The sequence below is a fragment of the Lissotriton helveticus genome, chromosome 5_1, assembly GCF_964261635.1.
Source record: "Lissotriton helveticus chromosome 5_1, aLisHel1.1, whole genome shotgun sequence".
NCBI lineage: Eukaryota > Metazoa > Chordata > Amphibia > Caudata > Salamandridae > Lissotriton > Lissotriton helveticus.
This window is the reverse complement of record NC_136065.1, coordinates 2,132,472,964-2,132,498,343: the sequence shown is the minus strand read 5'-3', so window position 1 is coordinate 2,132,498,343 and position 25,380 is coordinate 2,132,472,964. Positions and strand designations below refer to the sequence as shown.

Sequence of the window (25,380 nt, the reverse complement as noted above, 5' to 3'; positions counted from 1 at the left end):
CAGACCTCTCCCGGGCAGGCACCTGTCCTCGAGGAGCCGGCTCTGTCCACAGACCTCTTCTGGGTCCATGTTTTCTTCTCTTTCCATTGGTGTCAAGCCGGGGTGGTGCGGGTGTGTAAAAAGAGGGCAGTGTCACTAAGAACAGGATAGTGACATCAAGAACAGGAAACAAGACCGTGTCATGAACAACAGGAGAGTGCCAACAAGAATAGGGCAGTGTCAATAAGAATAGGGCAGTGTCAATAAGAATAGGGCAGTGTCATTAAGAACAGGAAAGTGCCACATATAACAGTGCACTGACACCAAGAACGGTAACGTGTCACGAAGAACAGGATTGTGACACCAAGAACAGGACAGTTTAATCAACAACAGGGAAGTGGTGTCTTGAAGACCAGGAGAGTGTCACCTAGAGCAGGATAGTTACCAAGGACAGGACTGTCCCACCAAGAACGGGACAGTGTCAACAAGAACAGGATAGCATCACTAAAACAGGACTGTGTCAACAAAACAGGACAGTCTCATCAAGAACAGGACAGAGTCAGGAAGAACAGGACAGTGTCAGGAATAACTCATGACAGTGCCCACAAGAACTTGTGAGGGTAGTTTCAGCAAGAGCTCAAGACAGTGTCTGGGAACATGAGTGTCAGCCAGAACATGACAGTCAGCAAGACCATGTCAGCCAGAACATGACAGTCAGCATGAACATGTCAGCAAGAACATGACAGTCATCAAGAACATGAGTGCCAGCAAGAACAAGTGTCAATAAGAACATGACAGTCAGCAAGAACATGTGTGCCAGCCAGAACAAGTGTCAGCAAGAACATGACAGCCAGGAAGAACATGACCGTCAGCAAGAACAAGTGTCAACAAGAAAATGACAGTCAGCAAGAACATGAGTGCCAGCAAGAACAAGTGTCAACAAGAACATGACCGTCAACAAGAACATGAATGCCAGCAAGAACAAGTGTCAATAAGAACATGACAGTCAGCAAGAACATGCGTGCCAAAAAGAACAAGTGTCAACAAGAAAATGACAGTCAGCAAGAACATGACAGTCAGCAAGAACAAGTGTCAACAAGAAAATGACAGTCAGCAAGAACATGAGTGCCAGCAAGAACAAGTGTCAGCAAGAACATGACAGTCAGCAAGAACATGAGGGTCAACAAGAATATAACAGTCAGCAAGAACATGTGTGCCAGCAAGAACAAGTGTCAGCAAGAACATGACAGTCAGCAAGAACATGAGGGTCAACAAGAATATAACAGTCAGCAAGAACATGTGTGCCAGCAAGAACAAGTGTCAGCAAGAACATGACAGTCAGCAAGAACATGAGTGCCAGCAAGAACAAGTGTCAATAAGAACATGACAGTCAGCAAGAACATGTGTGCCAGCAAGAACAAGTGTCAACAAGAACATGACAGCCAGGAAGAACATGACCGTCAGCAAGAACAAGTGTCAACAAGAAAATGACAGTCAGCAAGAACATGAGTGCCAGCAAGAACAAGTGTCAACAAGAACATGACCGTCAACAAGAACATGAATGCCAGCAAGAACAAGTGTCAATAAGAACATGACAGTCAGCAAGAACATGCGTGCCAAAAAGAACAAGTGTCAACAAGAAAATGACAGTCAGCAAGAACATGACAGTCAGCAAGAATAAGTGTCAACAAGAAAATGACAGTCAGCAAGAACATGAGTGCCAGCAAGAACAAGTGTCAGCAAGAACATGACAGTCAGCAAGAACATGACAGTCAGCAAGAACATGAGGGTCAACAAGAATATAACAGTCAGCAAGAACATGTGTGCCAGCAAGAACAAGTGTCAGCAAGAACATGACAGTCAGCAAGAACATGAGGGTCAACAAGAATATAACAGTCAGCAAGAACATGTGTGCCAGCAAGAACAAGTGTCAACAAGAACATGACAGTCAACAAGAACATGAATGCCAGCAAGAACAAGTGTCAACGAAAACATGACAGCCAGGAAGAACATGACTGTCAGCAAGAACAAGTGTCAACAAGAAAATGACAGCCAGAAAGAACATGACAGTCAGCAAGAACAAGTGTCAACAAGAAAATGACAGTCAGCAAGAACATGAGTGCCAGCAAGAACAAGTGTCAGCAAGAACATGACAGTCAGCAAGAACATGACAGTCAGTAAGAACATGAGGGTCAACAAGAATATAACAGTCAGCAAGAACATGTCAGCAAGAACATGAGTGTCAGCAAGAACATGACAGTCAGCAAGAACAAGTGTCAACAAGAACATGACAGTCAGCAAGAACATGTCAGCCAGAACATGACAGTCAGCAAGAACATGTCAGCAACAACATGACAGTCAACAAGAACATGAGGATCAGCAAGAACGTGTCAGCAAGAACATGAGTGTTAGCAAGCACATGACAGTCAGCAAGAACATGAGGGTCAACAAGAATATGACAGTCAGCAAGAACATGTCAGTAAGAACATGTCAGCAAAAACATGAGTGTTAGCAAGCACATGAGAGTCCACATCGGGCCAATGCTTCTGCAAACCAGCCTCAGCTGCCTGTCTGAGAAATGTGTCTAAATTAAATACAGTTTCTGCTCTTCTCACAGATGAGTGCCCACAAATCCATACACTGGCTGCAGCCCTGTGACCTGATGCAAGCCAGGGGTAGGGAAAGGCGCCAGTGGGTAGAGAATCACATCAGGTTATTCCTGGCAGCAGCAGACTCAATCGAGTTGAGGCAAACGCCGGGCTGTAGCAGCCAGACTTCTATCTCCCTGTTGTCCTAATGTCCTGACGTTGAACTAACGCCTGATGACATAGCAGCATCTTCCCTGAAGGGATGTATGACATTACAACGCATGCTTTTACATCGCATGCCTTTACAACGCGGTTTTTACAACGCATGCCTTTACAACGCATAGTGCTTTGGGGCGCTGGATAGTGAATTGTTTAATTTACTATTCCAACTCCAGTCCCCGTGGACACTAGGGAAGGTGTTGGATAGTACATTAAACCTATTCCCTATCCTAGAGCGCCCTCCAGCGCAATGCGTTGTAATGGTTTGCGTTGTAAAAGTTGCGTCATAAATTCACTGTGTGGTAAAAGTTGCGTTGTAAAGGATGTTTCCCTCCCTGAATGGATGGGGGTATAGTTGTGGCTATCCATGCCAGCTGCCTGCAGTGTCGCGCCCATCACCCTGCATAACTGCCTCTTTCTGAGGGGGATACTGGGAGACCTGTGAGAGGGACCAATAGGAAAGTGGACGCGGCACCAGGTCACAGAAGTAGAAATTCTTTACCATGGAGACTGGGCGCCCCAGGAACCTGCCTGCTCGTCTCAAGACCGCCTGCTCCCCTGTACCCAACTGGTAAGCTTAGAATGGGGCTAGTGGACTACCAAGTCTCCCTCTCACCAGGAGAGGGCCCCCGGTCGTATCCCCCCCATAAACCTCTTTTTTGATCCCGCCCCGAGCTAAGAGATCCTATATCCGGGCCGGCTTTAGCATTGGGGGTGCCCTGTGCGACAATGTTTGTTGGCGCCCCCCATGGACTCGCTCACTACCAGCCTTCATTAGTGCCCCCAAAAGTCTCCACATCCACTCGCTCTCTTTCAGATGTATTTCATTAGTCATATAGCGCCACCTATACCAGTGCAGGGTGTCAGAGCACTTTACATCACACACACATTACACAGAGACAATCAATCATAGGTGTGTAAATCAGTGTATAGGACATGTTACATCAGACAGAAGACTACAAGGTGAGTCACGTGGCATCCATACTGATAGAATAGTTTGAGTGCTTGGTCTGGAGAAGCACAGACTCAGAGTTTAAAATATAACCCCATGGTTGGGGGTTACATTTAATAATAAGGATTTGTTTTTTTACTGGAATGAACCCTTTTTAAAACATTAGAATAATGAAAGATGGAGGAAACATATCATAATTCTCTAATCTATACCTTGCAGTTTGCAGGCAGCACTTTGATAACAGCTAACAGCTCACTGTACCATGTCAGGATTTTAACATGTATCCTGCTAGTAACACAAGGATCGCTCTGACTAAAGCACTGACCTATTTGAACAATATGCACTTTGTGATCTGCATGGTACACATTCTTTGCAGCAGGCACATTAACCCTCTTTGCTACCATAAAATGAGCTAAAACTTCCACTTGACAAAACTCCTTCTCTCTCCAGGAAGAACATTAATCACCGGAGTTATCTTGACATTTTTATTGTTGTATGAAAAGTGGGAGGCCAGCAGCGGGTGCTTTTAAAACAATAAAATACTTCCAAACAGGACGCCCCCTCAAAGAGTCAGCACCCGGTGCGGTGACACCAGTCACACCGCCCTAGTGCCAGCCCTGTCCTAAATGCCCCATAAAAGGCGGGGGATAAAGCAGACGAAAACAGCATCGCCTCGTGATTACAATTTCCAGCTAGAGGGAAGACACCACAAATCCTACCCCATTAGTCCAGATAAGTGGGTGCCTCTTCAGTTTCGGTAATGAAGAAAGAATGGGAGAGGGGGCTTCACCCGGCTAAAAGCGCCCCAGACTTCCCTTTTCTGGAGATTGGAAACATTTAAGCTCACGGTGGCCTGCAGCCCTACAGAAGGAATAGTTATGTTTGAACTTACAGGTGCTGGCGTAGAATCTGCGTCTTGTGGCTCAGTGGACTAATGCATCCACTGTAGGAGCCTGTGTATGACCTCATGGTCATAGGTTCAAATCCCGGGGGTCCACTCAGCCTTTCATCCTTCTAAGGTCGATAAAAAATGGGTACCATTGAATTGGGTAACAATAAACATCTATTATTCAGTGCTAAGATGCCCAGGGGTGAACCTTGCGCACAGGTGAACAGCTTTACAAGTACACGTTATGTTATATTAAAACATTGTGCATGCTTTCATGATAAACACCCCGCGTGCAGCTTTTTCCCGCCTCCATCAGATGAGGTCCGGAAGGGCCGCTGCTCCATACCTCGCTCTTTTTCAGTTTTCAGGAATTAATGTCAGTTTGGAACCAGAATATATTGTGATTAGAAGCCTTCTTTAGTGTGACAGGCGTTCACCATTAGCGTCTCTACAATGAGCTCAAGAAGTTCCACATACTCTCCTTTCCTGATCTCGTCCTTCTCCTCCCCTGCTAAGTGCAGCTGGTAGACTTGAAAATATCGTCCTGGTGCCTCTGGTGAACCCCGAACACGGATGTGCCATTGAGGGGGACTATGATCCTTCCAAAGCGTCCAATAGAAATGCTTAGTTCTCTTCCAGGGGATCCTCATCAATAGTCATAAGCATTAGAATATTCCCGCCCATGGGCGGGAATATTCTAATGCTTATGACTTTGATGAGGATACCCCTGGAAGAGAACTAGGATTACAGGTAAGTAACTAATCCAACTGGCCCTTCCCAAAGGCGAGTAGCTTTGGTTTGTCCTGAGTCATCTTCGGCTTACTTTGAACACCGCACAGGAGAACAGCAGTTCCCAACATCTCCTATGCCCCGCCCCCCTAGGAAATGGTTGACTAATGTTCGCACCCCCTTACAAAAGTCTTGCCAAATTCCTATTATGCATACAGTACATGCTTTCCCTCTATGTCGCACCCCCTGAAATGCCAGCTCGCACCCCCAGGGGCTGCGGGCACCCCAGGGTGGGAACCCCTGCAGTAGAATCTAAGAGGTGACTTGACGCCAGGTGGGCGTTGCGCGGTCCTGCCAGCGTGGCAGAGGGTATACCCGCTGTACGCCAGTGGGTGACCACAGGCCACCTTTAGGGGTCTCTGGCAGCCTGGTGGGTCGCTCAGTTTCTTCAAAGGAGACGCTGCCGCTGCGGCGACTCTGAATATACTGTGAGTGTGCTGAGCGGCCTCCTTGGTTCAGGCCGCCGCCCACCCAACTTTTTTATTTTTCAAAAGCAAACTCCTAGGGCCCGATTCACAGAACTAAAATAAGACAAAATCCTAAACGTACTACTTTTGGTATTCACAGAAGGCATTTAGTAGTAGTAAAGCTAGGATTTTGTCTTAAGTTTGACTTAAGACAAACTTAAGACAAACTTAAGACAGACTTAAGACAGACTGAAGACAGACTTAAGACAGACTTAAGTTAGGATTTTGTCTTAAGTCTGTCTTAAATCTGTCTTAAGTCTGTCTTAAGTTTGTCTTAAGTCAAACTTAAGACAAAATCCTAACTTTACTACTACTAAATGCCTTCTGTGAATACCAAAAGTATTGAAATTAACTGGTGATGTTGACCACGTTATGATGCTTTATGAAAACCAAAGAATTACTTTGGTGCAAAGGCATGTAAAATGTATTTTAACCTCACGGCTCCTCTGTCGTTGCATACTTTGTATTGTACTGTTGACTAGGTTAAAATGGCCACCATTGTTGTGAAAGACCTGGTGATTTGACCCGTCGTCGCTGTTGCTTGCACAGTGACGCGGGAACATTTAAAATGGTGTCTGACCAAACGAACCGATGTAACACTGACGAAGGAGCAATCCGAAACGCGTCTGTTTATCATACCTCGCTGAAATAAATCTTTTTCGATGCATGCTTCCTGAGTGCCTGTATTTCTGTTCGGAATTGACGGAATTGGCAGCATTATATATATATATATATATATATCTATATATATATATATATATATATATATATAGATATATATATATATATATATATACCTTCCATTTACTTATGCATCTATATATTGATTACATTTCTTCTAATTCAGCATATCCAATGCACTACCCTGTTTTTCACCCTATACTGCTCTCAATATATCCTCTACCTCAACTCTCTGACTCATCTCAAACCTCCTTCTACTACTCTTCCCAATGCACTACCATATTTCTCACACTATGCCTCTCCCGATATATCCTCTACCTCCACTCTCTTTCACCACTACTATGATCCCCAAAATAATTTTCTAGACTCTTCCCTTCTCTACCCCTCCATTCATCATCGTATACCTCTTTTAATATTCAGATCTCCCAAACAATCCCTTTTAAACCCTTCCCTCTGACTCGTCCCCCTCCACCTCCCCTTTACTCATCCAAACCCCCTCCTACTGCAATGAACTCCAGAAAATAAAAATTCAAGAACTTTCCCACTTCTATTCCTGCACTATTCCGTTTTAATTCAAATAACAGACTAATATATCCACCACTCAAATGACTTTCATATTTCGCTATATTATTTCACCACGAATCCTTTATGGGCTCCGGAGTAGTGTGCTACTCTCTGAGAAAGTGCTTTGATGCTTAGTCGGGGTAGTAAGCGCTATATAAATGCAATTACAATACATTACAATGTACTCACCTGTAGTGTGCAGCTGCTGAATAACACTTGATCATGTACTCACCCTGCAGTTCGCAGATGCAGATATCATGTGGTTAAGTTCTCTCCTTGCAATGCGTAGATGCATACATTATGTGATTATGTACTCACCTTGCAGTGTGCAGATGCTGGAAGGGCGGACAGTATATATTCTTGTTGTACTCACCTTGCAGAAGGCAGCTGTCAGATTTGATATGATCATGTACTCACCTTGCAGTGTGCAGATGCAGAAATCATGAGGTCATGTACTCGCCTTGCAGTGCGAAGATGCAGAAATCATGAGGTCATGTACTCGCCTTGCAGTGTGTAGATGCAGATATCATGAGGTCATGTACTCGCCTTGCAGTGTGTAGATGCAGATATCATGAGGTCATGTACTCAGCTTGCAGTGTGGAGATGCAGATATCATGAGGTCATGTACTCACCTTGCAGTGTGCAGATGCAGATATCATGAGGTCATGTACTCACCTTGCAGTGCGCAGATGCAGATATCATGAGGTCATGTACTCACCTTGCAGTGCGCCGATGCAGATATCATGAGGTCATGTACTCACCTTGCAGTGTGCAGATGCAGATATCATGAGGTCATGTACTCACCTTGCAGTGTGCAGATGCAGATATCATGAGGTCATGTACTCACCTTGCGGTGCGCAGATGCAGATATCCTATGGTCATGTACTCACCTTGCAGTGCTTAGATGTCAGATTTGATATGATCATATACTCGCCTTGCAGTGTGCAGATACAGATATCATGAGGTCATGTACTTGCCTTGCAGTGTGGAGATGAGGATATCATGAGGTCATGTACTCGCCTTGCAGTGTGCAGATGCAGACATCATGAGGTCATATACTCGCCTTGCAGTGTGCAGATGCAGACATCATGAGGTCATATACTCGCCTTGCAGTGTGGACATGCAGATATCATGAGGTCATGTACTCACCTTGCAGTGCGCCGATGCAGATATCATGGTCATGTACTCACCTTGCAGTGTGCAGATCAGGATATAATGAGGTCATGCACTCGCCTTGCAGTGTGCAGATGCAGATATGAAGTGATCATGTACTCACCTTGCAGTGCGCAGATCAGGATATCATGAGGTCATGTACCCACCTTGCAGTGTGCAGATGCAGACATCATGAGGTCATATACTCGCCTTGCAGTGTGGAGATGCAGATATCATGAGGTCATGTACTCACCTTGCAGTGCGCCGATGCAGATATCATGTGGTTAAGTTCTCTTCTTGAAGTGCTTAGATGCAGATATCATGAGGTCATGTACTCACCTTGCCGTTCGCAGATGCAGATATCCTGTGGTCATGTACTCAACTTGCAGTGCTTAGATGTCAGATTTGATATGATCATGTACTCACCTTGCAGTGTGCAGATACAGATATCATGAGGTCATGTACTTGCCTTGCAGTGTGCAGATGCAGACATCATGAGGTCATATACTCGCCTTGCAGTGTGGACATGCAGATATCATGAGGTCATGTACTCACCTTGCAGTGCGCCGATGCAGATATCATGGTCATGTACTCACCTTGCAGTGTGCAGATCAGGATATAATGAGGTCATGCACTCGCCTTGCAGTGTGGAGATGCAGATATGAAGTGATCATGTACTCACCTTGCAGTGCGCAGATCAGGATATCATGAGGTCATGTACTCGCCTTGCAGTGTGCAGATGCAGATATCATGAGGTCATGTACTCGCCTTGCAGTGTGCAGATGAGGATATCATGAGGTCATGTACTCACCTTGCAGCGTGCAGATGCAGATATCATGAGGTCATGTACTCGCCTTGCAACGCAGAGATTTAGATATCATGAGGTCATGTACTCGCCTTGCAGTGTGGATATGCAGATATCATGAGGTCATGTACTCACCTTGCAGTGCGCCGATGCAGATATCATGTGGTTAAGTTCTCTTCTTGCAGTGCTTAGATGCAGATATCATGAGGTCATGTACTCACCTTGCGGTGCGCAGATGCAGATATCATGAGGTGATGTACTTGCCTTGCAGTGCTTAGATGTCAGATTTGATATGATCATGTACTCACCTTGCAGTGTGCAGATACAGATATCATGAAGTCATGTACTTGCCTTGCAGTGTGCAGATGCAGACATCATGAGGTCATGTACTCACCTTGCAGTGCGTCGATGCAGATATCATGAGGTCATGTACTCACCTTGCAGTGTGCAGATCTGGATATCATGAGGTCATGCACTCGCCTTGCAGTGTGCAGATGCAGATATGAAGTGGTCATGTACTCACCTTGCAGTGTGCAGATCAGGATATTATGAGGTCATGTACTCGCCTTGCAGTGTGCAGATGCAGATATCATAAGGTCATGTACTCGCCTTGCAGTGTGCAGATGCAGACATCATGAGGTCATATACTCGCCTTGCAGTGTGCAGATCAGGATATCATGAGGTCATGTACTCGCCTTGCAGCATGCAGGTGCAGATATGAAGTGATCATGTACTCACCTTGCAGTGTGCAGATGAGGATATCATGAGGTCATGTACTCGCCTTGCAGTGCGCAGATGCAGATATCATGAGGTCATGTACTCGCCTTGCAACGCGGAGATTTAGATATCATGAGGTCATGTACTCAGCTTGCAGTGTGCAGATGCAGACATCATGAGGTCATATACTCGCCTTGCAGTGTGGAGATGCAGATATCATGAGGTCATGTACTCACCTTGCAGTGCGCAGATGCAGATATCCTGTGGTCATGTACTCGACTTGCAGTGCTTAGATGCAGAAATCATGAGGTCATGTACTCACCTTGCAGTGCGCCGATGCAGATATCATGAGGTCATGTACTCGCGTTGCAGTGTGCAGATGCAGATATCATGAGGTCATGTACTCACCTTGCAGTGCCCAGATGCAGATATCATGAGGTCATATACTTGCCTTGCAATGCGGTGATTTAGATATCATGAGGTCATGTACTCGCCTTGCAGTGCGCAGATGCAGACATCATGAGGTCATGTACTCGCCTTGCAGTGTGCAGATGCAGACATCATGAGGTCATATACTCACCTTGCAGTGTGGAGATGCAGATATCATGAGGTCATGTACTCACCTTGCAGTGCGCCGATGCAGATATCATGAGGTCATGTACTCACCTTGCAGTGTGCAGATGCAGATATCATGAGGTCATGTACTCACCTTGCCGTTCGCAGATGCAGATATCCTGTGGTCATGTACTCAACTTGCAGTGCTTAGATGTCAGATTTGATATGATCATATACTCGCCTTGCAGTGTGCAGATACAGATATCATGAGGTCATGTACTTGCCTTGCAGTGTGGAGATGGGGATATCATGAGGTCATGTACTCGCCTTGCAGTGTGCAGATGCAGACATCATGAGGTCATATACTCGCCTTGCAGTGTGCAGATGCAGACATCATGAGGTCATATACTCGCCTTGCAGTGTGGACATGCAGATATCATGAGGTCATGTACTCACCTTGCAGTGCGCCGATGCAGATATCATGGTCATGTGCTCACCTTGCAGTGTGCAGATCAGGATATAATGAGGTCATGCACTCGCCTTGCAGTGTGCAGATGCAGATATGAAGTGATCATGTACTCACCTTGCAGTGCGCAGATCAGGATATCATGAGGTCATGTACCCACCTTGCAGTGCGCAGATGCAGAAATCATGAGGTCATGTACTCGCCTTGCAGTGTGCAGATGCAGACATCATGAGGTCATATACTCGCCTTGCAGTGTGGAGATGCAGATATCATGAGGTCATGTACTCACCTTGCAGTGCGCCGATGCAGATATCATGTGGTTAAGTTCTCTTCTTGAAGTGCTTAGATGCAGATATCATGAGGTCATGTACTCACCTTGCCGTTCGCAGATGCAGATATCCTGTGGTCATGTACTCAACTTGCAGTGCTTAGATGTCAGATTTGATATGATCATGTACTCACCTTGCAGTGTGCAGATACAGATATCATGAGGTCATGTACTTGCCTTGCAGTGTGCAGATGCAGACATCATGAGGTCATATACTCGCCTTGCAGTGTGGACATGCAGATATCATGAGGTCATGTACTCACCTTGCAGTGCGTTGATGCAGATATCATGGTCATGTACTCACCTTGCAGTGTGCAGATCAGGATATAATGAGGTCATGCACTCGCCTTGCAGTGTGCAGATGCAGATATGAAGTGATCATGTACTCACCTTGCAGTGCGCAGATCAGGATATCATGAGGTCATGTACTCGCCTTGCAGTGTGCAGATGCAGATATCATGAGGTCATGTACTCGCCTTGCAGTGTGCAGATGAGGATATCATGAGGTCATGTACTCACCTTGCAGCGTGCAGATGCAGATATCATGAGGTCATGTACTCGCCTTGCAACGCAGAGATTTAGATATCATGAGGTCATGTACTCGCCTTGCAGTGTGGATATGCAGATATCATGAGGTCATGTACTCACCTTGCAGTGCGCCGATGCAGATATCATGTGGTTAAGTTCTCTTCTTGAAGTGCTTAGATGCAGATATCATGAGGTCATGTACTCACCTTGCGGTGCGCAGATGCAGATATCCTATGGTCATGTACTCGACTTGCAGTGCTTAGATGTCAGATTTGATATGATCATGTACTCACCTTGCAGTGTGCAGATGCAGATATCATGAAGTCATGTACTTGCCTTGCAGTGTGCAGATGCAGACATCATGAGGTCATGTACTCACCTTGCAGTGCGTCGATGCAGATATCATGAGGTCATGTACTCACCTCGCAGTGTGCAGATCTGGATATCATGAGGTCATGCACTCGCCTTGCAGTGTGCAGATGCAGATATGAAGTGGTCATGTACTCACCTTGCAGTGTGCAGATCAGGATATCATGAGGTCATGTACTCGCCTTGCAGTGTGCAGATGCAGATATCATAAGGTCATGTACTCGCCTTGCAGTGTGCAGATGCAGACATCATGAGGTCATATACTCGCCTTGCAGTGTGCAGATCAGGATATCATGAGGTCATGTACTCGCCTCGCAGCATGCAGGTGCAGATATGAAGTGATCATGTACTCACCTTGCAGTGTGCAGATGAGGATATCATGAGGTCATGTACTCGCCTTGCAGTGCGCAGATGCAGATATCATGAGGTCATGTACTCGCCTTGCAACGCGGAGATTTAGATATCATGAGGTCATGTACTCAGCTTGCAGTGTGCAGATGCAGACATCATGAGGTCATATACTCGCCTTGCAGTGTGGAGATGCAGATATCATGAGGTCATGTACTCACCTTGCAGTGCGCAGATGCAGATATCCTGTGGTCATGTACTCGACTTGCAGTGCTTAGATGCAGAAATCATGAGGTCATGTACTCACCTTGCAGTGCGCCGATGCAGATATCATGAGGTCATGTACTCGCGTTGCAGTGTGCAGATGCAGATATCATGAGGTCATGTACTCACCTTGCAGTGCCCAGATGCAGATATCATGAGGTCATATACTTGCCTTGCAATGCGGTGATTTAGATATCATGAGGTCATGTACTCGCCTTGCAGTGTGCAGATGCAGACATCATGAGGTCATATACTCGCCTTGCAGTGTGCAGATCAGGATATCATGAGGTCATGTACTCGCCTTGCAGCGCGGATATTTAGATATCATGAGGTCATGTACTCAGCTTGCAGTGTGCAGATGCAGACATCATGAGTTCATATACTCGCCTTGCAGTGTGGAGATGCATATATCATGAGGTAATTGTACTCGCCTTGCAGTGCGCCGATGCAGATATCATGTGGTCAAGTTCTCTTCTTGCAGTGCTTAGATGCAGATATCATGAGGTCAAGTACTCACCTTGCAGTGCGCAGATGCAGATATCCTGTGGTCATGTACTCGACTTGCAGTGCTTAGATGTCAGATTTGATATGATCATGTACTCACCTTGCAGTGTGTAGATGCAGACATCATGAGGTCATATACTCGCCTTGCAGTGTGCAGATGCAGACATCATGAGGTCATATACTCACCCTGCAGTGTGCAGATCAGGATATCATGAGGTCATGTACACGCCTTGCAGCATGCAGATGCAGATATGAAGTGATCATGTACTCACCCTGCAGTGTGCAGATGAGGATATCATGAGGTCATGTACTCGCCTTGTAGTGTGGAGATGAGGATATCATGAGGTCATGTACTCGCCTTGCAGTGTGCAGATGCAGATATTATGAGGTCATGTACTCACCTTGCAGTGCGCCGATGCAGATATCATGAGGTCATGTACTCTGCTTGCAGTGTGCAGATGCAGACATCATGAGGTCATATATTCGCCTTGCAGTGTGGAGATGCAGATATCATGAGGTCATGTACTCGACATGCAGTGCTCAGATGCAGAAATCATGAGGTCATGTACTCACCTTGCAGTGCGCCGATGCAGAAATCATGAGGTCATGTACTCGCCTTGCAGTGTGCAGATGCAGATATCATGAGGTCATGTACTTACCTTGCAGTGTGGATATGCAGATATCATGAGGTCATGTACTCGCCTTGCAAGGCGGAGATGCAGATATCATGAGGTCATGTACTCACCTTGCAGTGTGCAGATGCAGATATCATGAGGTCATGTACTCACCTTGCAGTGCGCCGATGCACATATCATGAGGTCATGTACTCACCTTGCAGTGTGCAGATCAGGATATCATGAGGTCATGCACTCGCCTTGCAGTGTGCAGATGCATATATCATGAGGTCATGTACTCACCTTGCGGTGCGCAGATGCAGATATCCTATGGTCATGTACTCGACTTGCAGTGCTTAGATGTCAGATTTGATATGATCATGTACTCACCTTGCAGTGTGCAGATGCAGATATCATGAAGTCATGTACTTGCCTTGCAGTGTGCAGATGCAGACATCATGAGGTCATGTACTCACCTTGCAGTGCGTCGATGCAGATATCATGAGGTCATGTACTCACCTCGCAGTGTGCAGATCTGGATATCATGAGGTCATGCACTCGCCTTGCAGTGTGCAGATGCAGATATGAAGTGGTCATGTACTCACCTTGCAGTGTGCAGATCAGGATATCATGAGGTCATGTACTCGCCTTGCAGTGTGCAGATGCAGATATCATAAGGTCATGTACTCGCCTTGCAGTGTGCAGATGCAGACATCATGAGGTCATATACTCGCCTTGCAGTGTGCAGATCAGGATATCATGAGGTCATGTACTCGCCTCGCAGCATGCAGGTGCAGATATGAAGTGATCATGTACTCACCTTGCAGTGTGCAGATGAGGATATCATGAGGTCATGTACTCGCCTTGCAGTGCGCAGATGCAGATATCATGAGGTCATGTACTCGCCTTGCAACGCGGAGATTTAGATATCATGAGGTCATGTACTCAGCTTGCAGTGTGCAGATGCAGACATCATGAGGTCATATACTCGCCTTGCAGTGTGGAGATGCAGATATCATGAGGTCATGTACTCACCTTGCAGTGCGCAGATGCAGATATCCTGTGGTCATGTACTCGACTTGCAGTGCTTAGATGCAGAAATCATGAGGTCATGTACTCACCTTGCAGTGCGCCGATGCAGATATCATGAGGTCATGTACTCGCGTTGCAGTGTGCAGATGCAGATATCATGAGGTCATGTACTCACCTTGCAGTGCCCAGATGCAGATATCATGAGGTCATATACTTGCCTTGCAATGCGGTGATTTAGATATCATGAGGTCATGTACTCGCCTTGCAGTGTGCAGATGCAGACATCATGAGGTCATATACTCGCCTTGCAGTGTGCAGATCAGGATATCATGAGGTCATGTACTCGCCTTGCAGCGCGGATATTTAGATATCATGAGGTCATGTACTCAGCTTGCAGTGTGCAGATGCAGACATCATGAGTTCATATACTCGCCTTGCAGTGTGGAGATGCATATATCATGAGGTAATTGTACTCGCCTTGCAGTGCGCCGATGCAGATATCATGTGGTCAAGTTCTCTTCTTGCAGTGCTTAGATGCAGATATCATGAGGTCAAGTACTCACCTTGCAGTGCGCAGATGCAGATATCCTGTGGTCATGTACTCGACTTGCAGTGCTTAGATGTCAGATTTGATATGATCATGTACTCACCTTGCAGTGTGTAGATGCAGACATCATGAGGTCATATACTCGCCTTGCAGTGTGCAGATGCAGACATCATGAGGTCATATACTCACCCTGCAGTGTGCAGATCAGGATATCATGAGGTCATGTACACGCCTTGCAGCATGCAGATGCAGATATGAAGTGATCATGTACTCACCCTGCAGTGTGCAGATGAGGATATCATGAGGTCATGTACTCGCCTTGTAGTGTGGAGATGAGGATATCATGAGGTCATGTACTCGCCTTGCAGTGTGCAGATGCAGATATTATGAGGTCATGTACTCACCTTGCAGTGCGCCGATGCAGATATCATGAGGTCATGTACTCTGCTTGCAGTGTGCAGATGCAGACATCATGAGGTCATATATTCGCCTTGCAGTGTGGAGATGCAGATATCATGAGGTCATGTACTCGACATGCAGTGCTCAGATGCAGAAATCATGAGGTCATGTACTCACCTTGCAGTGCGCCGATGCAGAAATCATGAGGTCATGTACTCGCCTTGCAGTGTGCAGATGCAGATATCATGAGGTCATGTACTTACCTTGCAGTGTGGATATGCAGATATCATGAGGTCATGTACTCGCCTTGCAAGGCGGAGATGCAGATATCATGAGGTCATGTACTCACCTTGCAGTGTGCAGATGCAGATATCATGAGGTCATGTACTCACCTTGCAGTGCGCCGATGCACATATCATGAGGTCATGTACTCACCTTGCAGTGTGCAGATCAGGATATCATGAGGTCATGCACTCGCCTTGCAGTGTGCAGATGCATATATCATGAGGTCATGTACTTGCCTTGCAGTGTGCAGATGCAGACATCATGAGGTCATATACTCGCCTTGCAGTGTGCCGATGCAGATAGCATGTGGTTAAGTTCTCTTCTTGCAGTGCTTAGATGCAGATATCATGAGGTCATGTATTCACCTTGCAGTGCGCCGATGCAGATATCATGAGGTCATGTACTCGGCTTGCAGTGTGCAGATGCAGATATCATGAGGTGATGTACTTACCTTGCAGTGTGCAGATGCAGATATCATGAGGTCATGTACTCACCTTGCATGGTGCAGATGCAGATATCATAAGGTCATATACTCGCCTTGCAGTGTGGAGATTCAGATATCATGAGGTCATGTACTCACCTTGCAGTGTGCAGATGCAGATATCATGAGGTCATGTACTCACCTTGCAGTGTGCAGATGCAGACATCATGAGGTCATATACTCGCCTTGCAGTGTGGAGATGCAGAAATCATGAGGTCATGTACTCACCTTGCAGTGCGCAGATGCAGATTTCATGAGGTCATGTACTCGCCTTGCAGTGCGCCAATGCAGATATCATGTGGTTATGTTCTCTTCTTGCAGTGCTTAGATGCAGATATCATGAGGTCATGTACTCGCCTTGCAGTGCTTAGATGCAGATATCATGAGGTCATGTACTCGCCTTGCAGTGCGCCGATGCAGATATCATGTGGTTATGTTCTCTTCTTGCAGTGCTTAGATGCAGATATCATGAGGTCATGTACTCCCCTTGCAGTGTGCAGGCAGATGCAGATATCATGAGGTCATGTACTCGCCTTGCAGTGCTTAGATGCAGATATCATGAGATCATGTACTCACCTTGCAGTGTGCAGATGCGGATATCATGAGGTCATGTACTCTCTTTGCAGTGCTTAGATGCAGATATCATGAGGTCATGTACTCGCCTTGCAGTGCGCCGATGCAGATATCATGCGGTTATGTTCTCTTCTTGCAGTGCTTAGATGCAGATATCATGAGGTCATGCACTCACCTTGCAGTGTGCAGATGCAGATATCATGAGGTCATGCACTCGACTTGCAGTGCTTAGATGCAGATATCATGAGATCATGTACTCACCTTGCAGTGTGCAGATGCAGATATCATGAGGTCATGTACTCGCCTTGCAGTGCTTAGATGCAGATATCATGAGATCATGTACTCACCTTGCAGTGTGCAGATGCGGATATCATGAGGTGATGTACTCACCTTGCAGTGTGCAGATGCAGATATCATGAGGTGATGTACTCGCCTTGCAGTGCTTAGATGCAGATATCATGAGGTCATGTACTCGCCTTGCAGTGCGCAGATGCAGATATCATGAGGTGATGTACTCGCCTTGCAGTGCTTAGATGCAGATATCATGAGATCATGTACTCACCTTGCAGTGCTTAGATGCAGATATCATGAGGTGATGTACTCACCTTGCAGTGTGCAGATGCAGATATCATGAGGTGATGTACTCGCCTTGCAGTGCTTAGATGCAGATATCATGAGGTGATGTACTCGCCTTGCAGTGCGCAGATGCAGATATCATGAGATCATGTACTCACCTTGCAGTGCTTAGATGCAGATATCATGAGGTGATGTACTCGCCTTGCAGTGCTTAGATGCAGATATCATGAGATCATGTACTCACCTTGCAGTGCTTAGATGCAGATATCATGAGGTGATGTACTCGCCTTGCAGTGCATAGATGCAGATATCATGAGGTGATGTACTTGATGCCTTGCAGTCTACAGAAGCACATATCATCTGATTATGTATTTGCAGTGTGAAGCAGTCATGTGTGCATGTATTCACTTTGCAGTGTGCGGCTACTAGATATCTGGTGATTATATACTCACTTTGAATGTGCAGATGCTATGTATTGTTTACTCACCTTGCAGTGTGCAGCTATGTTGCTAACAGTTGTGTTTTTCTTTCTTTCTTGCAGTCACGGAAAAGGAGGTGCAGCAGTGGTGAGTCTGTTTCTTTGTTGTGTGCTTTGTGTGCATGAGGTGTGTCCACAAGGGTCCGCCTCTGCTGTGCATCTCTCTAGTGATTCCACCTCCAGAGTGGTAGTTAGTGTCTGCTTGTCACTGCAGACAGCAGCATCCCTTCCCCCACCCTCGTCGCAGCAGAATGCGCCTCCCCCTTGCAAGCTCAGCACAGAAGAAAACACTCCTTGCAAGTGCTAGGCTTTGGGCACCACCACAGCTGTTGAATTTGCTAGGATGGGGGGATCAGAGGGGGGGGGCATAGAAAAATATATTCTGCATACATTCATTTGTCCAAATATCGTGCACTGCAAAGCTGTGCTCCTGCTTAACATGTTTAAATCCGGCCTTGTATGTATGTATATATCTATGTACACACATAAAGATATAGAAACTCAAAGTCAAATGTTGACATTCTAGGCAAACACATATATATTGTAATTGTTTTTATGTAGCGCTTACTACCCCTGATGAGGCATTGAAGTGCTTTTCTGCAAGTATCACGCTACTCCGGAACCCAAAAAGGATTAGTGGTGGGTTAATGTAGGGGAGTGTGTGAACCCCTTCAACGCTGATGACGAGCTGGGGTCGTCATGGCGTAGCCTCCTCTCACGCTGATGACGAGCCCAGCTCGTCACGTAACATGCGCTTTGAAAAATCTCCTCATACGAGCGGAATTCCGCCCGCACGCATGCGGTCTGAGCGATGGACATGTGAGTCTGTTAGTTGGGTTGAATATGATAATGGAGGAATATGTGACCCCTTTAAATACCCCCAGCAGTTGTACCTGTGGCTCAGAGGGTGTCCCCTAAAATTCCCTTCTAGAGATGCCACTGTTCCAAAGGTTGGGCATCAAGAGCCCCCGGTCTCGTGGGAGAAGGCTCACAGAATTATTAGTGGGACATGGGTCACATCACACAGTTTTGAAAACAAGTTAGCAGAAGTTGCAGGTGGGATGTGAGTGTGGCAGGTTTATCCACCTATCAAATGTAAGCAATGCTATTACATTTAAGAGCGAACAGTGCTGTTTATGTCATTGCCACATCTCTGCTCCTGCCCCCTCTGTCCACACACACCCTCTCAGCTCCCTGCTTCTTCTGATCACCAGTGGTGGGGGTGACCTTTGAAAGTGGTTAAGAGTAATACCTACCCCATGTCTGCCCCCTCTGTCCACACACACCCTCTCAGCTCCCTGCTTCTTCTGACCACCAGTGGTGGGGGTGATCTTTGAAAGTGGTTAAGAGTAATACCTACCCCATGTCTGCCCCCTCTGTCCACACACACCCTCTCAGCTCCCTGCTTCTTCTGATCACCAGTGGTGGGGGTGACCTTTGAAAGTGGTTAAGAGTAATACCTACCCCATGTCTGCCCCCTCTGTCCACACACACCCTCTCAGCTCCCTGCTTCTTCTGACCACCAGTGGTGGGGGTGATCTTTGAAAGTGGTTAAGAGTAATACCTACCCCATGTCTGCCCCCTCTGTCCACACACACCCTCTCAGCTCCCTGCTTCTTCTGATCACCAGTGGTGGGGGTGACCTTTGAAAGTGGTTAAGAGTAATACCTACCCCATGTCTGCCCCCTCTGTCCACACACACCCTCTCAGCTCCCTGCTTCTTCTGACCACCAGTGGTGGGGGTGATCTTTGAAAGTGGTTAAGAGTAATACCTACCCCATGTCTGCCCCCTCTGTCCACACAAACCCTCTCAGCTCCCTGCTTCTTCTGACCACCAGTGATGGGGGGTGATCTTTGAAAGTGGTTAAGAGTAATACCTACCCCATGTCTGCCCCCACTGTCCACACACACCCTCTCTGCTTCATCTGATCACTAGTGGTGGGGGTGATCTTTGAAAGTGGTTAAGAGTAATACCTACCCCATGTCTGCCCCCTCTGTCCACACACACCCTCTCTGCTCCTTCTGATCACTAGTGGTAGGGGTGATCTTTGAAAGTGGTTAAGATTAATACCTACCCCATGTCTGCCCCCTCTGTCCACACACACCCTCTCAGCTCCCTGCTTCTTCTGACCACCAGTGGTCGGGGTGATCTTTGAATGTGGTTAAGAGTAATACCTACCACATGTGTGCCCCCTCTGTCCACACACACCCTCTCAGCTCCCTGCTTCTTCTGACCGACAGTGGTGGGGTTGACCTTTGAAAGTGGTTAAGAGTAATACCTACCCCATGTCTGCCCCCTCTGTCCACACACACCCTCTCAGCTCCCTGCTTCTTCTGACCACCAGTGGTGGGGGTGATCTTTGAAAGTGGTTAAGAGTAATACCTACCCCATGTCTGCCCACTCTGTCCACACACACCCTCTCAGCTCCCTGCTTCTTCTGATCACCAGTGGTGGGGGTGATCTTTGAAAGTGGCTAAGAGTAATACCCACCCATGTCCCGGTGAACAAAGTCAGAGCGCCAGATTTCGTTTAAGAAAGTTTTGTGGGCCGGGAAATGTTGTAAAATATTGGGTCCAATAGTACATTTTGAACAACAATCTTCAACAAAATGTACTAAAAAGTAATATATCCTGAAGGGCCCCCATGGACTATTCAGCACTTTAATGGTCTGTCAAGGAATTCTGACCCTACTCAGTAGCTATCTCAATTTTATCAACGTTTGTCATAGGTGCACCTAATATCTCTGAAATTACCTCAAATATGCCATGGACAGACCTTTGCCAAGGGCTTGCACCACATGTCAAGCATGACATCAAGTGTCGGAGTACCGGGTGCGGGAGGGGTGTATCCAGCGCTCGACTACGATTAAAGTCCACATTTGTAAAGCGCACAATCACCCGTAAGGGTCTCTAGGCGCTGGGGGCAGTCGGGAAGATTAAGCGAGCTATTGCCCAGAGTCACATGGTGCTGGGCTAACCTGCCGCCGGAGCCGGGGATCGAACCGTGGTCCCCAAATTCCAGCGTCAGTCGCCCTGGCCGCGGCGCCACACCTCTCCCCGATGGGCGTCTAGGCGCTCTCTCCGTCAGATCGAGTGTGACTTTGCCATTTTATGGGATCAGATGCCAGTGAAAGAGCCTCATTTCAATGTAGTCCAGTTGGGTTGATCTCAACAGTGGTGGAAGAGACCGTTTCCTCCATTCTAAATCGCTACAGGGATGACGGGAAGGCCAGGCACCAAACATGGCCAGTGCCATAAACGGTTTGCTTTTAGTGGAATGTACTGAGTGATTGCCTGAATTGTGGGAAAGCGGTCATACCCGCTTTCTCTAATACCTCTCAGTTAACTGTGCTGTATGTCTTTTGAAGTGGAGATCAGGCATCATGTTTTGGGACAAAATGGCCGCCGTTAACTAAAGCTCTGTACTTTTCATCTAAATCCCCGCGTGCTATGCTGCGAACATTACTTGGTGACAACACCACTCAGTTGTTTTTTTTTGTCCTCATTTGCCTCGTTCACACCATTCCACTTGCAGCTTAACTGGAGTGTCCAAACCTCTTTGCTGGAAAAGGAGAGAAGGGAGGGGTCACTCACACTGTACCACTTTGGACTGTGACGACCCCCTTTTTCAAACGCACATTTTCTGCGAGCAGCCCTGCTCCGTAGGAAAGTGCCAGCCGAGGCGGAGAGGGTCATTGGACCCCTGATCCAAATTACTCTCATGTTGCTCACACCAACGTAACAGGGGTAACCAAAACTCATACCTTCTTTGTCCCTTATCTGAAATGTCCAAACTAACCAAACTCTTTACAGACGATAACCAATCCTCGTATCGAGCGTGGGCCACCCACTGTTTGCAAATCTCTGCGTGCCAGTAGTATAGCCTAAAATATCAGCTTGCTTTTTACTGATTATAAGTTGCGGGTCCAAACATCCAAAGATATAAAATGCTTACTTTTATTTGCATCTTCAAATAATTTGTCAAGACTCTACTCACAGCCGCCCAGAATGCCTGGATCTTTGGGCAATGCACAAACATATGCACACCATCCTCCTTCATGCTGCCACATTTCGGAGACGCCACATCAACTGCTTTCCCAAATTCAGAACGTTTTTGAGGGGTCCAATAAGCCCTGTGGATGGTGAAAAGATGATTTCTCCTCAGATATTCAGATTTTACTATTTTGTACAACATAGACATAGATACTGGAGACCAGGAAGACGGTCACCCAGGCCCTCGTCACCAGCCGACTAGACTACGGCAACGCCCTCTACGCCGGAACCACCGCCAAGCTCCAGAAGAGACTCCAGCGGATCCAGAACGCCTCAGCCAGACTCATCCTCGACATCCCCCGTCGCAGCCACATCTCCGGACACCTGAGAGACCTGCACTGGCTCCCCGTCAACAAGAGAATCACCTTCCGTCTCCTCACCCACGCACACAAAGCCCTACACGATCAAGGTCCGAGCTACCTCAACAACCGCCTCAACTTCTACGCTCCCAAACGCCACCTCCGATCGACCAACCACGCCCTCGCCGCCGTCCCCCGCATCCGAAGAGCGACAACAGGAGGAAGGTCCTTCTCCTACCTGGCCGCCAAGACCTGGAACACCCTCCCTATCGACCTCCGCCTGACCCAAGATCACCTCTCCTTCAGGAAGAAGCTCAAGACCTGGCTGTTCGAGCAGTAGCGTCACCCCACCACCCCCAAGCGCCTTGAGACCCTCTGGGTGAGTAGTGCGCTCTATAAATGCCTTGATTGATTGATTGATACTTGCCATTGGTCTTCCAGCGCGGTCTCCGGCGAGCATCCTCCCCATAGGTCCACCGGCAAAGTAAAATCCCCATCTTCCATCTCAATCATCAGCCAATACCACGTAGCAATTTCTTTTTTCGCTGCAGTCCCTGACATAAGTCTGTCTTTAACTTCACTGTATTCCCCTATTTTTGTATCTTGAGTCTGATACCAGCTCTGTATCTGGAGGAGCTTGAATCGTGAGACCGTGTGGCCGTTTCCTGATTACACCACTCCCAGGTGATCAAACGATCGTCATGAATTAGATACGGTTCGGCCGAGTTAACTTGGTGAAGGTGATAGTCCTCCCCAAGTTTTCACCTCTTGTAAGCCCTTCTCGGTTGCCAAAGAAGGGGCGAGTCCTCCCAGTAGCCACGGTGCCACCTCACATGGGGGAATATACATGAAAAGGTGACAGGTGTCTCATTTGGACATTGGGTGACAATTAAAAACCAGCTCGTCTATGGCTCACTGGGGCTGCTTGCCCTCTACCCACCCGTACCTGCCGGCACGGGGACCCTGTTCCAATGGTCCAGGCATCGTCCTGAACCGGGGCGCGAGCCCACACGCTCCTCCTATTCAGCGCCAAGATCCCCGTAGTGGTGAATGTGCGCTTTACAAATACACATGTTATGCTATGTTATACCTGCCTTCATGACAAAGCACCCAAATGGCGTAACCATGGTATCTGCTTGACTGGACTCCCTGGCGTGCGGCGGACGTACACACCTTGTTGCATCTCCTCTCTCAGGGAGAGAAAGAGAGAGAGGGAGGGAGACAGGAGAGAGAGGGAGGGAGAGAGGAGAGAGAGGGGGGGAGGGAGAAAGAGAGAGAGAGAGACAGCGAGAAAGAGAGAGAGAGAGAGAGGGAGAGCGGGACACAGAGAGAAATTCAGAGAGAGAGGGACAGAGAGAGAGAGAAATTCAGAGAGAGAGGGACAGAGAGAGAGAAATTCAGAGAGAGGGAGAGGGAGAAAGAGAGAGAGTGAGGGAGAGAGAGAGAGAGAGAGGGAGAGCGGGACACAGAGAGAAATTCCGAGAGAGAGGGACAGAGAGAGAGAAATTCAGAGAGAGAGAGAGAGAGAGAAAGAGAGAGAGAGAGAGGGAGGGGGAGAAAGAGAGAGAGAGAGAGAGAGAGAGAGAGAGAGAGAGAGAGAGGGAGGGAGAGAAAGAGAGAGAGAGAGGGAGGGAGAGAAAGAGAGAGAGAGAGAGAGAGAGAGTGAGGGAGAGAGGGAGGGAGAGAAAGAGAGAGAGAGAGGGAGGGAGAGAAAGAGAGAGAGAGAGAGAGAGAGAGAGAGGAGAGAGAGTGAGGGAGAGAGGAGAGAGAGAGAGGGAGAGAGAGAGAGACAGAGAGAGAGAAATTCAGAGAGAGAGAGAGAGAGAGAGAGAGAAAGAGAGAGAGAGAGAGGGAGGGAGAGAAAGAGAGAGAGAGAGAGAGAGAGAGAGGGAGGGAGAGAAAGAGAGAGAGAGAGAGAGAGAGAGAGAGGGAGGGAGAGAAAGAGAGAGAGAGAGGGAGGGAGAGAAAGAGAGAGAGAGAGAGAGAGAGAGAGAAAGAGAGAGAGAGAGGGGAGGGAGAGAAAGAGAGAGAGAGAGAGAGAGAGAGAGGGAGGGAGAGAAAGAGAGAGAGAGAGGGAGGGAGAGAAAGAGATAGAGAGAGGGAGGGAGAGAAAGAGAGAGAGAGAGAGAGAGAGAGAGAGAGAGAGAGGGGGAGAGAACGAGAGAGAGAGAGAGAGAGAGAGAGAGGGAGGGAGAGAAAGAGAGAGAGAGAGAGAGGGAGAGAGAGAGAGAGAGAGAGAGAGAGAGAAGAGAGAGAGAGAGAGAGAGAGGAGAGAGAGGAGAGAGAGAGAGAGAGAGGGAGGGAGAGAAAGAGAGAGAGAGAGGGAGGAGAGAGGGAGGGAGAGAAGAGAGAGAGAGAGAGAAAGAGAGAGAGGGAGGAGAGAGGGAGAGAGAGAGAGACAGAGAGAGGGTGGGGGGGAGAGACCCATCTGGGGCCCTATTATACATTGTGCCCCAGTGACGCAACGGGTGTGTGCACCTGCTTTGTGCACCCCGAGGACATAGTGGTATCACAGAAGCAGATGCTAGTGCGGCCCCTTCTGTAATACCGATAGCTCTGGCGCACATATTGCACCGGCGATATAAGAGGGCGTTCCCTGAGGGAATCACTTTGCTTCTGCGCCCGCGCCATATTATGCTCATCGGTGCAGAGGCAAGGGTGTCCTTGGGAGGTGCACTGAAAGTGCGTCACAAAAGAGAGGTGCCCTTTCAGAGCGTCTCCAAGAGGCACCCTTTGAAGGGGATGAAGGGAGTCCCTTGGACCCCCAAACATCCCATTTCAGGCAGGTGCAGTTACTCACTCCACCCGCCTGCCATCGGATCTCTTTCCCCGCATAAAACTGCCGGCGGGCTGCTGCGCCTGCGCTCTGAAACACAGAG

At 47.6% G+C, this 25,380-nt stretch overlaps 1 protein-coding gene across 1 annotated transcript in view; it reads left to right on the top strand.

The window, feature by feature from the left end:
• The window catches only part of NCS1 (neuronal calcium sensor 1), a 358,114-nt gene that overhangs the window by 210,987 nt on the left and 121,747 nt on the right, over nucleotides 1–25,380 (top strand). The window contains exon 2 of the mRNA XM_078641547.1: nucleotides 18,213–18,237. Within this exon, the coding sequence (XP_078497673.1) occupies nucleotides 18,213–18,237 (25 nt within the window). The remainder of the gene's footprint in view (nucleotides 1–18,212; nucleotides 18,238–25,380) is intronic.